Source organism: Podarcis raffonei, chromosome 6 (genome assembly GCF_027172205.1).
Source record: "Podarcis raffonei isolate rPodRaf1 chromosome 6, rPodRaf1.pri, whole genome shotgun sequence".
Classification (NCBI taxonomy): domain Eukaryota; kingdom Metazoa; phylum Chordata; class Lepidosauria; order Squamata; family Lacertidae; genus Podarcis; species Podarcis raffonei.
In genome coordinates, this window is record NC_070607.1 from 62,440,158 (window position 1) to 62,454,318 (window position 14,161).

Sequence of the window (14,161 nt, forward strand, 5' to 3'; positions counted from 1 at the left end):
ATTCATATACTGTATAATCCTTACTACAGTATTTTTGCTTCAACATCACCAAATGATGCTCAAGGCAGCTAACAAATTAAAACACAAAACACAAAAGCGGGTAGGGGTGTGTTTTTTAATAAAAAAACAGTCCCAAGCCCCAAATTGCATATTTACAGTCATTTGGCATACTGTCATCTAACAAGGCTAAATGTCTTTGTGAATAATAATGTCTTTGCCAGCAGAAGATAAGCAGAGACTAGACAGGTTTCCATTAACAGGGAGTTCCAGAACTTGGGAGCAACCACTGAAGAAACCCTTTCTTTAGACATCTTACTTTGCTTTATACTCTCAACCTTTATCCCTAGCCTGAAAATCTGCTCTACCTAACTCCCGAGGAGGACTCCAAAATCATGATCACAGACTTTGGTTTGTCTAAAATGGAGCAGAATGGCATCATGTCAACAGCGTGTGGGACTCCAGGATATGTCGGTAAGCAAGTATGTTTGCTCTCTATCACTGAAGTCATCATGCATGACAACAGTGTATTCACTTCCTGCCAGCAAATTTATCTATTTGAGTGTGGTGAACATAAATATGATATTGAGTGCCTAACCACTTTTATATTACTTCCTTCTCCTTTGTGTGTAGCAGTTATTTAAAATGAAAATTGCTATCTCAACCTGCAGGTTGATGCATACACAACATCTTGATCTCCAACTCATTGCTCCTGTGTGTATGTTATCTGAATGCATAGAGTGATCCCACGTGTCTGGCCCCCACAGCCCCATACATATAACAGCATGTTTGAAGCCTCGAGGGCGTTCTCTTTGTGATTGGGAACCCTTTGGAAGATCAGTCACATTGAGTCTTCTTTTCTACAGTTTTATATACTAGAGTCGCTTCGAAATTGAACATTCTGTTTATTGAACATTCGTCCTGATCTGTTTGCACAAAGTTTGTGAGCGGTTCTACAACATCAGCTGCTTATTGGACATTAATTCTGGTTTGCTGGTAGAGAGGTTGTTTAATGTTGCATCAATGGAATTTCATTCCATACTTTCCACTGCATTATCCTGTTGCTTTTCTTACTGTAAAAAGTCAATTTAAAAGAGAAGAGAAGAGAAGAGAAGAGAAGAGAAGAGAAGAGAAGGAAGGAAGGAAGGAAGGAAGGAAGGAAGGAAAGAAGGAAGGAAAGAAAGAAAGAAAGAAAGAAAGAAAGAAAGAAAGAAAGAAATGGAACTGCACAGGAGCTCCAATTACAGTCTTAAATTTGCCAGTATACCAGTGAATCCCACCCACAAAATAGTAACAGTCTTGAAGACTCTCTTTCAGACATACTCAGTGCCTAGATGCTGAGCATAGGTAACCCAGCTCCACGTGTTTAGTTCATGAATGAAGAGGATTATTGATTTCAGCAGAATCTTGTTTAGACTTAACATGCATAGAACTGCAGCCTTATTCCGTAGGCAGCTTGAAGATACGCTGCTTAAAGTTACGGTCTCACTCCTGAGCCAAATGTAATTTCAGGGGATTCAAGGCTGCCCTATATTCTACACATAATTTAAGATGTGTTACAGATGGTCTATAATTTCCTCCTCAGACTTTCCAACTTGCATCATCACCTGCTTCAGGTGTTGGATTTTTCCATTCTACTCTGCATCATTGAAAGGGATTTGTGTGCTGATTAGAGGAATGTTTGCTTTCAAAGTTAAATTGCTCATTTTATTGCTAACCCGGCTTTCCTTTTCATTTTCTGCAGCTCCGGAGGTGCTAGAACAAAAGCCATATAGCAAAGCTGTGGATTGCTGGTCTATCGGAGTCATTACCTACATCCTGTAAGTGTCATTCCCCAATAGTCTTTACCCCAATGAGTTTGCAAATGTCCACCACAGTTTTTAGCCCACAAGATGTTTTCTTGCCTGCATGCTTGGCTGACAGAGACAGAGAAAAAAGCATAAGCAAGCATCTGTGATTCATTGATGACCTGAATGAAAAGAAGAATCAATCCACTTCCCATTTTAAAATACTCTGTTCAGTAGCCTAGTGTGCTCTAATACTCACCATAAACAGATATACAGATATACAGATATACCATAAACAGATATACAGCCACCATTACAAACCAACATTTACAAGCCAACATTATAAACACAGGTTTTTCATCCTTATTAGGGGTTTTTAAAAATCTGCTTTCTTTCTTACTGTGTGCATTGAATGCATTCAAGGCAGTTTTATAATTTCAAATACTAAAACAATACAATGGCACCATCAGCTTTGGATATAGGTCTCTTTAAAAACTGAGGACATTAATAAATAAATAATTTTTTATTTATACCCCACCCTTCCTGGTTTAAAAACCGGGCTCAGGGTGGCTAACAGCAAATATAAAACAATACAATATAAAATGCAGCATCAATATCAATAAAATTCAAAAATTCAGGGGTCATGGGGGGGGGACCCCAGTCAGTAGACATCAAATGATCACCAGGGCTAACTGGCCAAGTTGGTCCTACTAGGGCCGGCAAGGAGACCAGGGAAGAATTTAAATGTGGGGTCCCAGAAAGAGTTTCTTCATAGAAGAGGAAAGGGAAAAGGGAATAGAGGATCAGGCTAATTCAAACTGAAGGGCAGACGGAATAACTCTGTCTTACAGGCCCTGCAGAAGGAGATCAAGTCCTGCAGGGCCCTAGTCTTGTGGGACAGAGCATTCCACCAGGTCGGAGCCGTCACTGAAAAAGCCCTGGCCTGGAATTCTCCTGTTCTGCCTTTACTTTTTCTCTGCTCTCTTCCATCTCCAAAAGACCTTGGCTGAGAAGCTTACAAGCTAAAAAGCTGTAAACCCCAACCTTTTGGGTCCAGGAGGGCCCAAAGAAATGGTGATGTGCACCACAAAATATACATTTCACAGAAGAAAAATGGGCTACGCTCAGAACTCCCCAACAACACCTCCCCCCCCAAAAAAGGCAAGATGCTCATACCCTAAATAAATAAAGCACAGACAAAAAAGAGCAGGCAACCACATTCCACAACCAAAGAAAACGAAGGCTAAACCCCTAGCCATAATTGCTATGTTCTTCCTCCATGGCTGGAGGCAGCAATGCTTCTGAATACCAGTTGCCCCACAGGAGGGGAGAGTGGTCTCATGCTTGAATCCTGCTTACTGGTTTCCCACAGGCATCTGGTTGGCCACTATGAGAATAGGATGCTGGACTATAGATGGGTCATTGGCCTAATCCAGCAGGTACTTCTATAGTAGTAGTAGTAGTAGTAGTAGTAGTAGTAGTAGTAGTAGTAGTAGTAATAATAATAATAATAATAATAATAATAATAATAATAATAATAAATTTTATTTATATCCCACCCTCCCCAGCCGAAGTCGGGCTCAGGGCGGCTAACAACAATAAAACAATACAAAAGTACAACACAAACAACACTCTAAAATCATTCATTATAAAATTAATTAAATTCAAGCCACTGGCCACCATTGGGCCAGAGCTCCGCGAAGATTGCTGAGGGAGGGAGTCAGGCTGTGCCCTGGCTAAAGGCCTGGCGGAACAGCTCTGTCTTGCAGGCCCTGCGGAAAGATGTCAAGTCCCGCAGGGCCCTAGTTTCTTGTGACAGAGTGTTCCACCAGGTTGGAGCCACAGCCGAAAAAGCCCTGGCTCTAGTTGAGGCCAGCCTAACTTCTCTGTGGCCTGGGACCTTCAAGATGTTTTTATTTGAAGACCGTAAGTTTCTCTGTGGGGCATACCAGGAGAGGCGGTCCCGTAGGTACGAGGGTCCTAGGCCGTATAGGGCTTTAAAGGTTAAAACCAACACCTTAAACCTGATCCTGTACTCCACCGGGAGCCAGTGCAGTTGATATAGCACCGGATGAATGTGATCTCGCAGCGAAGACCCCGTAAGGAGTCTCGCTGCAGCATTCTGCACCCGCTGGAGTTTCTGGGTCAGTCTTAAGGGCAGCCCCACGTAGAGCGAGTTACAATAATCCAGTCTGGAGGTGACCGTCGCGTGGATCACAGTGGCTAGGTCAGGGCAAGAGAGGTAAGGAGCCAACTGCTTAGCTTGGCGGAGATGGAAAAATGCCGCCTTTGTTATAGCTGCAATCTGCGCCTCCATGGAAAGGGAGGTGTCGAAGATTACACCATTATTAATAATAATAATGGTGTCCACAGCCACTGCACTGGGGTAGTAAGTGAGCTGGATTGAGGTTGTGGCCTGGTGGAGAGAAGCTGTAACCCTTTGCCCCTATCATGGTCCTAATCAAAATCGTATCCTCCCCTGGCACCTGCCATACATAATGAAAGGAAAGCTCCCATTGCCGCCACATGACAATGTCTGTTCCCTACTAATCTTTTCAATGATTGTTTATATTTTTTCATAAAAATCTGGCTCTGACTCTTCTCTGGAGCCCCCCCTCCAGAGAAGACACACCTGCTATAAAGGGACCACAGGTAAGGGCTCCTGAAAACCAGTTCACAAAATGAAGCTTTTGTGTCGCCAGCACAGGCCTCTGTTCTTCTTCTTCATCACCCATTCCTCCTTGAATAGACATTAAAGGTCAGTCATGTGTACAGTAGCAGCATCTAATCCAGGTGGCCTTTCTCCTTTTTCCAATCCCCTTTAGCCTGTGTGGATACCCTCCTTTCTATGAAGAGACAGAGTCCAAACTGTTTGAGAAGATCAGAGAAGGATACTATGAATTTGAGTCTCCATTTTGGGATGATATCTCTGAATCAGGTACATTCCACCCTTAGGAATCTGCTTATGACCGACTCGTATATTTCATAATAAAAACAAAAACTTGTATGCTATAAGGATTCTGTAAATCTCTTGTAGTTATTGTTTGACTTTTATAAGATTTATATTTTATAAGATTTTATATTTATATTGAGAGCCAGTGTGGTGTAGTGGTTAAGAGCGGTAGTCTCGTAATCTGGGGAACCGGGTTCGCGTCTCCGCTCCTCCACATGCAGCTGCTGGGTGACCTTGGGCTAATCACACTTCTCTGAAGTCTCTCAGCCCCACTCACCTCACAGAGTGTTTGTTGTGGGGGAGGAAGGGAAAGGAGAATGTTAGCCGCTTTGAGACTCCTTCGGGTAGTGATAAGGCGGGATATCAAATCCAAACTCTTCTCCTATAAACCTTCAGCAGAAGGTCCCAGGATAGGTTACAGCAATGTAAAATACAGCATTAAAAACAGCTTAAAACAAATTACACACACACACACACACATACACTGCTGTCCTGGAATCTAATCCTGTAGACCCTGGAGTTTTCTTATCTCTTAGTAAAGTGGGTAAATCTCCATTTCTAAAATCTAACACAGTTTGGAATGCATCAGCTGCTACTAATGTTCTGCTACATTTATTAGGTGAAACTGATCTATTTTCTAAAATTCAGACTGAGAATTCCAAATATTATTGGATAAATGAGATGATCCTTTTTCATTCTCTAACCTGTTTACCAATGGGTTTTCAGTGCTACTGTGGCCAGGAAACATAGAGATACTTAATGAAATACCAGGCAATTTTGCAGAGACATTTCGGTCTCAAAGCTTCATTGACTTCAGCTGGCCAAGAGTTCAGCCTATGATATTCTGGGATGGACCTGTTGCCCTCCAGATGTTAAATTCCAACTCCTATCAGCCAACATGGCCAATAGTTGGGGTGGGGATGAGAATTGTAGTTCAACATTTTCAGGGCTCTTGTTCTAGATCAGGGATGGGAACATCTAGCTCATGGGCAAATTTAGGCTCTCCAAGCTAGCCAGCTTGGCCTGTGCAGCCATTTTTGGACAGCCCCCTCCACTTGTCACTCACTTGGCATCATGTGACAACAGGTGCAGAGCAGATAAAGTCATAGCCACCAACAAATTATTGGGAGAACACCTGTGCAACAGAACTTGCATTTGATGCCATCTAAATTTGTTGCTGAATGCAAGCCCCACTGGGAGTCAAGGAGCAGGACTTGGCTTGTAGCCAAACATCAAAATCAAGACCTACTGCTGAGGAACAATTGGGAGCACATGGTTTAGGTTGCGCTTCCAATTGTTCCTTTGCAATGGGGTATGCACTTGATGCTTTTTAAATTCAGTACCAAATGCAAAGCCTGTCGTCTTCTGGTGGGCTCCAATTCACCTGACATTAGTATATGATGCCACATTGGAGAAGTGGCCAGTTTTTGATCTGGCACACCAGATCAAATACACTCCTATATTAATCAAATTCAAAAATAGTAGGCTAGGAAGAAGACTTTAATAAAAATATTTCCTCAGGATACAGCTGGTCACAATTCCAGGATATGGAGTTCAGCAGTTCCTTAGGAGGCCTGCCTATAGAATAGTTCCCCAAGAATATATGCATTTTGGCTGCTATAACCTGTAATTTAGTGGAAGGATCATAGTTCAGTGTTTCGTAAGTCGAATGTCCCACATTCAACCCCTGCCATCTCCAGTTAGAAGGACCTCCGGAAACAGGGCTCAGAAACGTCCTGGAAAGGTTCTGACAACCGAAACAAACCAGCATTGTACTGTGGTTTGATCAATATAAGCAGTGCTATTTTTCAGGGGGGACTCAGGGGGATGCATACCCCTAAAGATTCTGTGAATCTTTCTACTTTTGTCCATTTACTGTATTTATTTTTCCTGATTTGAACTATAAAATGGTGATTTTCTTGAGTCAAAATGAGAGTACCCCTAAACATTTATTTTTTAAAAAAGCACTGGTTATAAGGGAGCTTCATAGACATTCACATAAAATATTTTACACGTGTAAGGAATTTGTCAACTAAGTTAGCATTCCATCCAACACAGGCCATGTATTTGGTTACAAACCAAATGAACCATGAAACATGTGGTGAACCCTGAAACGATGAGCTCTGTGGTGCTTTGTTTTGCTTTCCTGCCTTTGTGCTGAACCCTGCCTCTCCTCATTCCTTCCAAACAGCCAAGGATTTCATCTGTCACTTACTGGAGAAGGATCCAAATGAGAGGTTTACCTGTGAGAAGGCCCTCAGGCACCCCTGGTAAGACGAGTGCTGCTAGTAGAATAAAAACATGCAACTCCATATCGTAGAGAAATCGTAGTGGTCATGGCTCATAAGACAAAATTACCTTCTATGAGATCTCAGTTTGCCGGAACCTGCAAGTGGGAAAATATGGATAGGGAATTGTTTTTCTTTAAGAATGTACATGCTGTACCTTGGGAATTGTAGTACAGTATGTGCTGTAAAGTGAGAACTGGAGAGGATTCTTACCGCCTTACTAAACTTCATTTCTGAGGATTCTGGCAATTAAAATAGTATAAAACTGGTGTTAGCTTTTAGTGTAGATTGTTGAGGTTGTTATGGTGAGCCTTCTCAAGCAAGGGAGCAATTGAGCTGAGCCTCACAGGGGCAGACAGGCTTGTGGTGTGTTCTAAGTTCTCCCCAGGATGACCATTAAAGCAAGTAGACCTTTCAAAAAGCTAAGAATTACTCCATCAGCCCTGTGTACCGAACAATATAAAGAGCAGTTTTGTTTGTTTAAAAACATTTACAAACAGCTTAATATTTCAACAACCTCTAAGCAGTATACAACGTTTAAAAAGGCCAATATAATTTACACAAGAATGCAACCTAAAACCAATAAAACAGGAATATAAAAGCATGAAAAAACAAATGAAACAATAATTCAAGGGAATATAATGATCATTTGAGTGGCTTCCTGCTCAAACCAAATCCTTTGAGAGGGGCGTGTTCACACAAAATAAGGTACGTTGATTGCACCTCCCTGAGTTTGTCAAAAACTGAAAAAGAATTATATGGTTTTATGATTCTATAGTTCAGAAGCTCCACAGATTGTACAGTTTCACTGAAGCAGCCCCAGTCATTCTCTGCTCTAGTTCCTATAAGTTAGATCAGGGTAGTCCAGTGCGTGACTCAAGGGTCACTTGTGGCCCTCAGGGCCTTTTTTGGGTGGCCCTCAGCAACATTTGATGCCCCCAGCCCAGCCCTCATGCTGCCTTCCCAAAGCCTGGTAAGGGGGATCCTGGGCTTTGGGAAGAAGGTATGAGGGCTCTGACAGGGTCATAGAGTCCTTCTTCCCAAAGCCTAGTTAGTGGTTTTCCAGCTTTGGGAAGGAGGTAGGAGGGCTCTTGGACCGTGCCTGAGCTTCACGCCTCCTTCCCAAAGCCCAGTGCCTCACTTAGCCACCTTCAGGAAGGCAATTCAAGGACTGGGATGAGGGCATGTCAAATTTTGGCCTCGCTCCCCCATCCCCTGGTGCAACAAGGCCCATGGGTTCCATGTCAAAGTACTCTTGTGGCCCATTTGGTATGAAAAGGTGGGTCACCTTGAATTAGATCTACCATTTGGCATGGCTGTTCACTGTGAGGACAGCCAGGGAGGGGGAGGGGACATCCTCCTCTGACCATGCTCAAACACTGAAGGATTTGTTTATATTGTGCTCTATTGCCTTTTCCCTTTGGGGTTTAATTACTACTGATTGAACATACAAAGGCATTAGCTAACTGTTGCAAGAATGCAAAATGCCTCACAAACACCATCTGCCTTTCTGCCTGTTATTCCTCTCCCTCTGTCTGCAGGATTAATGGAAACACAGCTCTCCACCGTGACATATATCCATCTGTCAGTGCACAGATCCAGAAAAATTTTGCTAAGAGCAAGTGGAAGGTAAGTTGCTTGGTGCTGCTATCCAAGCATATTATGATACCCAAGGACATTCAGTTTGGTGTCTAGCAATGAATAAATACCCCAAAGAAAGATTTCCCAGCTAAGACACTCCTCCTGGAACTCCCCTAAGCATTAGTATTGGTATACCAGAAGACTTAATATGGATTTGGCCCTGCCATGTTGTACAATGTCCCTCATTAATGGCAGAATTGTCATACCAGAGAAATAAAGGACGGACATTCATTTTAGGAGTTTAACTTTCCCCTGTGTTAGGCCTTTATGGCAGCTGCTCTATATACCAATTTTAGATTGGCATCCAAAATGCACTTTTCACTTCTGAACATGTCTGCATAGGATTGCATTGCCCTTGTGCAAAGTGGTTTGTAACCTTTACCTTTTATTTATTTGTTCTATTTAACACAGTTGATAAAACATTTAGTCATTATAAACCTTTGAGCACTTTTGCAAGAAACATGAGAGGCAGACCCCATATCCACACTCTGTTGGCTGGAGCTGATGGCAACTGTAGCCCAGACATCTGGAGGGCACTGGGTTGGCAAAGCTGCCATATTCAAATAAACATGGGATCTCCTGGTTTTCCTGTTACTTCTGCCTGTACTTGAGGGAATGGGGCGGGGAGAGCAGGAACCTGATGTCTGCTTCCAATGTCACTCCAGAAAGAATTCCAAGAGCAGAGTAGCATCTGAACAGACTTAATGTTCCGTAGTCTGGTAGGCACTCGTACAAAACTTGCTATCTTCTTCTTTGCTAGCAAGCCTTCAATGCTGCAGCTGTCGTACACCACATGAAGAAGCTCCATATGAACTGCCACCACCCAGATACCAAAACCAAAAGCAGCCTCCCACTCATAGAAGTGCAAAATGCATCAAGACCCAATACTCCATCAGTCGCCAGCCACGAAGAACCAAATCAAGAGGCCAAGATGCTGGGGCCTGTGCTTTCATGCCAGAACACTTTGGAGCTTTCTAATCAGCAAAGCAAGATGGCAGACAGCAAGTGTTTGGATCACCCGGCTACCACACCCCTCCCTGTCACTTCCAGCACAGCCACAGAAGACCACCAGAGCTCTCCAAACGGACCTTCATTTAGCTGCAACACAGCATGTGGAACACATGAGAAAGTGAAGACGGCTTTTTGCTCAGAGTCAGTGCTCCTCAAAAGAGGTGCCAAACCCCAGTAAGTGTCCATTCCACCACATGGAATTGTTGAACAGGAGGCCCTAATTGTCAGTAAGGGCGCAATCTTATGGTTCGTGGGAGGGCATGCCAGGGGTCATGGAATAGATCAGGTCTAACTTACTCAGTGTTGGAGACCTCAAACACAGGAGAAGGAGATCTCATGTTAGATCCTCCCTTTTTTCACTGCTGGCTCCTCCAAACACCAGAGCTCCAATCTCAGCATGGCCACAAAGGACATGCCAGGAAGGGGCTTGGACCCAAAGGCTCCTGAACTGCTTTAGTTCTCTGATGCATCCTCTATCTGGGGAATAATTTAGTTATGCTCCTGAATGTGATTACATCTCTCCCTCCACTTCCTGCCCTCCATTGTTTCCAATGGGAGGGGAAATGTTAAGCCAAAAAGGGGGGGGTATGGGAATGTAGAGCTTTCCTCCACTGTTATGTCTACTGTGGGCAAGCTGTTTGAGAGAGATGCTTCTTTTATTCATTTTTCAAAGGCTTAGCTCTTGCACTACAAGGCCACCCAATGTTACGCACAATGCAAATATAAAAATGAACACTATATTAAAGCCAACTGTACAAAAAGAAGTGTCACAGAAAGACCATTGCAACAGTTTCCCCCCTATTCTTTCTAATGGCCAGCTTTGCTGGTGGCAACATTTGCCTAATCCATGTGAACCTTGGAGAGACTTTTTGAGAACTTTAATAAAGTCCAAAGCCTGCACATTGTGGGTAATTCTGCCCAGTAGGGTGTTAGGGGGGTGGGGTCAGGTTTTGAACATCCAGTGTGCATTCAGTATGCATTATACCTCGGTGCTAAATGTGCTCAACCATTTCGGCCTTCCCTGATACATTGTGTGAACCTTTCCATTATGCTGTAGATGGGTTGTGATTGCCAAACCAGTTCAGGACAGCTGGATACAGAAGGAGGGAGCCTTGCTTTGTCCATTGCATTTTTTCCACCAGGTCCCAAATGAGATGCTGGCATGTGCTCCCACAGAGCAACAATTGTACCTCTAACCATTTTTGCTTTATCTTCTTTGGCGTATCTTGAGATTTATTGCAAAACTCACGGATTCTGATTCAAAGGAAAATATGAAAAGGCAATTTCCCTTGCCTTGAAAATTTCCTGAGGGTGTAATATCAGGCTTGAAGTAATTTGCTTTCACACACAGAACCCCACAAAAATATTTGCTTTTGTTAGGAGACCATGCTGGAAATGATTCCCTTTGCTATGCGTTGACAAAACCAGAATGCACTGATGGCTTTAAAAAGTAGAGTGCTGCGATTTGGTGTCATCAAATCATGAAAACCCATCAGATTCACAGTAACTCCTAAAAGTATGACAGCTTTAAGAAGCTTAAATTAGTTTGTTCTCAGGTTACTCTATAAGGTGGATATAAAGCCTATAATGACAGGAATGTTCACATTAAATTTATCCATATTTTATCCCAGATTAACAAGACTCCCACATAGAACAAGCAGTGCATGAGATGTTCAAATGTACTTTATGGTCTTGCACTGAAATGAGTTGACCTAAATTAGCCTTGTCTATTAATTTCAGTAGGTCTACTCTAAGTATGATTAACATTGGATACAACCCAAAAATATCCAAATCTAGCAAGGGAAGTTAATTAGCAGAGGTAGGCTTCTGCACCTGTGACTTATGTGTATGCAGTGAAGCATATGGGTGTGTAACTTCATCTGAACTGCAACACTCATCAAAACTCCCTTGTACAGGCTGGATACATCTGTAATTTGGATGTCAGTGTGTTACTACACTCTACGGAACCTCAGTTTTGTATGAAATGTGTCTGATAGGATTCCCAAATTGTTGCAAGTTAAGCAGTAGACTATTACCCCAACTGACTGTCAGCTTGATTCTTAACCATTTAATCTGCTGTAAGGATTTTATGCTGATGTGAGTTTCAAAATCATGCAGGGGGGAAAGCAGTAGTTTACTTATTGCACACTTTATTGGTGAATAGATCCTTGAGCCATAAAGCTGCTGACCTATAGATGAGCTGATTCATATGTAAGTATTTTTAAACAATGCTGCTGCTGTCTTCCACACATATAATTCACTCTTGTTTTGTTTTCAATGTTCTCTTCCAAATCTCAGTCATTTCAACTCAGAAGTCCTTGTTCCAGTGAAAGCCAGTAACCACTCCTATTTTGGCACTGGGCAAACTGGAGTTTGTTTGGTGATGTGATTGGAAAATCAGCCATTTGAGTCTTTCTCATACATTTACCGGGTAAGTGTGTCTAGATCCAGACGTATTGCAGGGCCCTTTCTAGTGGTGAAACCTTGATGATCCAGTTGCAGTTCCATTCTCTCCTGTTCTTGCTTAATGCTTAGGTGAAAAGTGTCTTTGTTTAGCTGGAGAAGTTGGCTTAAATGTGCATGTACCTGGATGGTGGTTAGAGAGATGGGTGTAGAGAAACTTCTGACTTCTAATGAATGAAGGTGCCTGCCCCATGCACTGCTTGCATGAAGCTCCCAGAGGTTCCCCATGAGGAAATGTGCCCTTTGGGATCAAAAAGATCCCCACACCTTAAAGCATGCTTAACTCTATATTGGATTATGGCCAGTGTGCCACCTTCTGAGAGATCCTTAATGTTTAATAAGTATATAATCTCTGCCAAAGCAGTTTGAGATCCAGCAGCGGTTTTGGTTCTTGGGGACAAACACTTAGTTTTATCACTGGTATTACTGTGTAGTTTTTGCTGAACCACTATCCTCCATTTCAGCACCCTGTTTCAGTGGGCAGAGCTTTTTAAAACACCAACCACAAGATAAACAACTGTAGCACTTCTAAATTTTGGGGAACTATGTTACAACTATGGGAAACTATATTTCATCTCTTTTCAGAAGGGCTGTTGGATTCATCTCTTCAAAGCCACAAAATCAAACATCAATTGTGCAAGAAGAGAGAAGAGGAGCCTGGTCTGAGCTCTGCCAGGCCGAAGTGAGTTCTCAGTTGTCTGTGGCCGTTCATTTAAGTGCTACACATTCATAGGCCTGAGCAGTGTTTTTTCAGGGGGTACTCCAGTACCGGCACCTCTTATTTGTTGTTAAAAAATATGGCACTTACTGTAACAACTTCATGGTGAGTACTGGCACCTATTTTTCTAGTGGGGGGAAGCACTGGGCCTGAGGATTTCTGTGATGCAATTGACTTGAAATGTTAGAGGGGTCATTAATACCAACAAGAAAACATTTATATGAAAGGAAGGCAGGTTTTTGCTAGTCATTTCAGTGTACTTATCTACATCCTTGCAAAAAGCTATCTTTTATGCGGGGGCGGGAAGAAGGGAGCATGTTTGCTTTGTATCTATAGCCTGTAGCTGTCCAGTGGAATAACAGAACACTTGCCAGGAGTTCTTCTTTTGTGCTGAGCCCATGTGGAAAAGGTGATCAAGTCTGAATGCATTCTATGCTGGCTTGCTTGTGTAGCTTTCATTACAGCTGTGGTAGCCAACGAGATGTCCTCCAGCTGTAGGTGGGCAAAAACTTCCATATTCCTTGTACATCTTCCAATGGATGCAGAGGGGACATACATAGCATTCCTATTCTCTTGATGAAGCCAAGTTCTGCTTCCAAGCCAGTGATTCTACAATATGTACCATGCTTAATAAAGCTGATTGGTTTTTAAGTGCTTGCTGGTTATTGATGGCAAAGGAAGCGGTCTGTTAATTCATTCTGGAGGGCGCTCACCTGAACTCCAAGGGCAGATTTTCTTCCTGCCGTCTGCAGAGTGTTATGCTGTCAATAAAGCAGGTGGTGGCTAATAAGACAAGATGTCCTTGTAATATAAAGTCCAAGATACAGCAGTGTCATTATTGCTGCTCACAATCACTATTCATGACTGTGTTTCTTCCCTAATCCAAATCCAGCTTCAGTCCCCCTTGTTTCTGTAGTGCAAAAGTTCCAAAATAAGCACACTCTCTACATAAAAAGGAACCATCTGCAAGTTTTAATTCAAAACGGTAATTCTAAAGTATGAAAAAAGACCTTGAAAGGCAAATAAATTAACCCACTGACTTCTTTAAAAGCTAGGGCTCTTTTGGTTCACAGCTAGCTTCTCCTCCTGATAAAAGTGAACAAAGTTGTTTTATTTGTAAAGAGGGAGGAAAGCATCTGAAAGGAGACAGGAAGGGCTGTGCTAGTCCGTGCATGTGGCGTAATATTCAACTCGACGACTGATATGATCGCGAATGGCTTCCACCTTTTTTTCCAGGCCTGCCAGCTTGGCTGATTCAAGGAGAAATGCGCTGTTGCTAACTTGAAGCTCTGTTTCTATAGCT

General features: G+C 42.7%; 2 protein-coding genes across 4 annotated transcripts in view; one reads left to right on the top strand and one right to left on the bottom strand.

Annotated features, from left to right (window-relative positions):
- CAMK1G (calcium/calmodulin dependent protein kinase IG) overlaps positions 1 to 13,509 on the top strand; it is a 41,339-nt gene extending 27,830 nt beyond the window's left edge. For all 3 annotated transcript variants that reach the window (XM_053393454.1, XM_053393452.1, XM_053393453.1), the window contains exons 6-13: positions 348 to 471; positions 1,742 to 1,817; positions 4,610 to 4,722; positions 6,929 to 7,007; positions 8,567 to 8,654; positions 9,427 to 9,851; positions 11,976 to 12,108; positions 12,726 to 13,509. In XM_053393454.1, coding sequence (XP_053249429.1) covers positions 348 to 471; positions 1,742 to 1,817; positions 4,610 to 4,722; positions 6,929 to 7,007; positions 8,567 to 8,654; positions 9,427 to 9,851; positions 11,976 to 12,066 — 996 coding nt within the window. In that variant the 3' untranslated portion in view covers positions 12,067 to 12,108; positions 12,726 to 13,509. The remainder of the gene's footprint in view (positions 1 to 347; positions 472 to 1,741; positions 1,818 to 4,609; positions 4,723 to 6,928; positions 7,008 to 8,566; positions 8,655 to 9,426; positions 9,852 to 11,975; positions 12,109 to 12,725) is intronic.
- Positions 13,510 to 13,820: 311 nt separating this feature from the next.
- The window catches only part of LAMB3 (laminin subunit beta 3), a 51,150-nt gene continuing 50,809 nt past the window's right edge, over positions 13,821 to 14,161 (bottom strand). Inside the window, exon 23 of the mRNA XM_053393455.1 lies at positions 13,821 to 14,159. Within this exon, the coding sequence (XP_053249430.1) occupies positions 14,020 to 14,159 (140 nt within the window). The 3' untranslated portion in view covers positions 13,821 to 14,019. The remainder of the gene's footprint in view (positions 14,160 to 14,161) is intronic.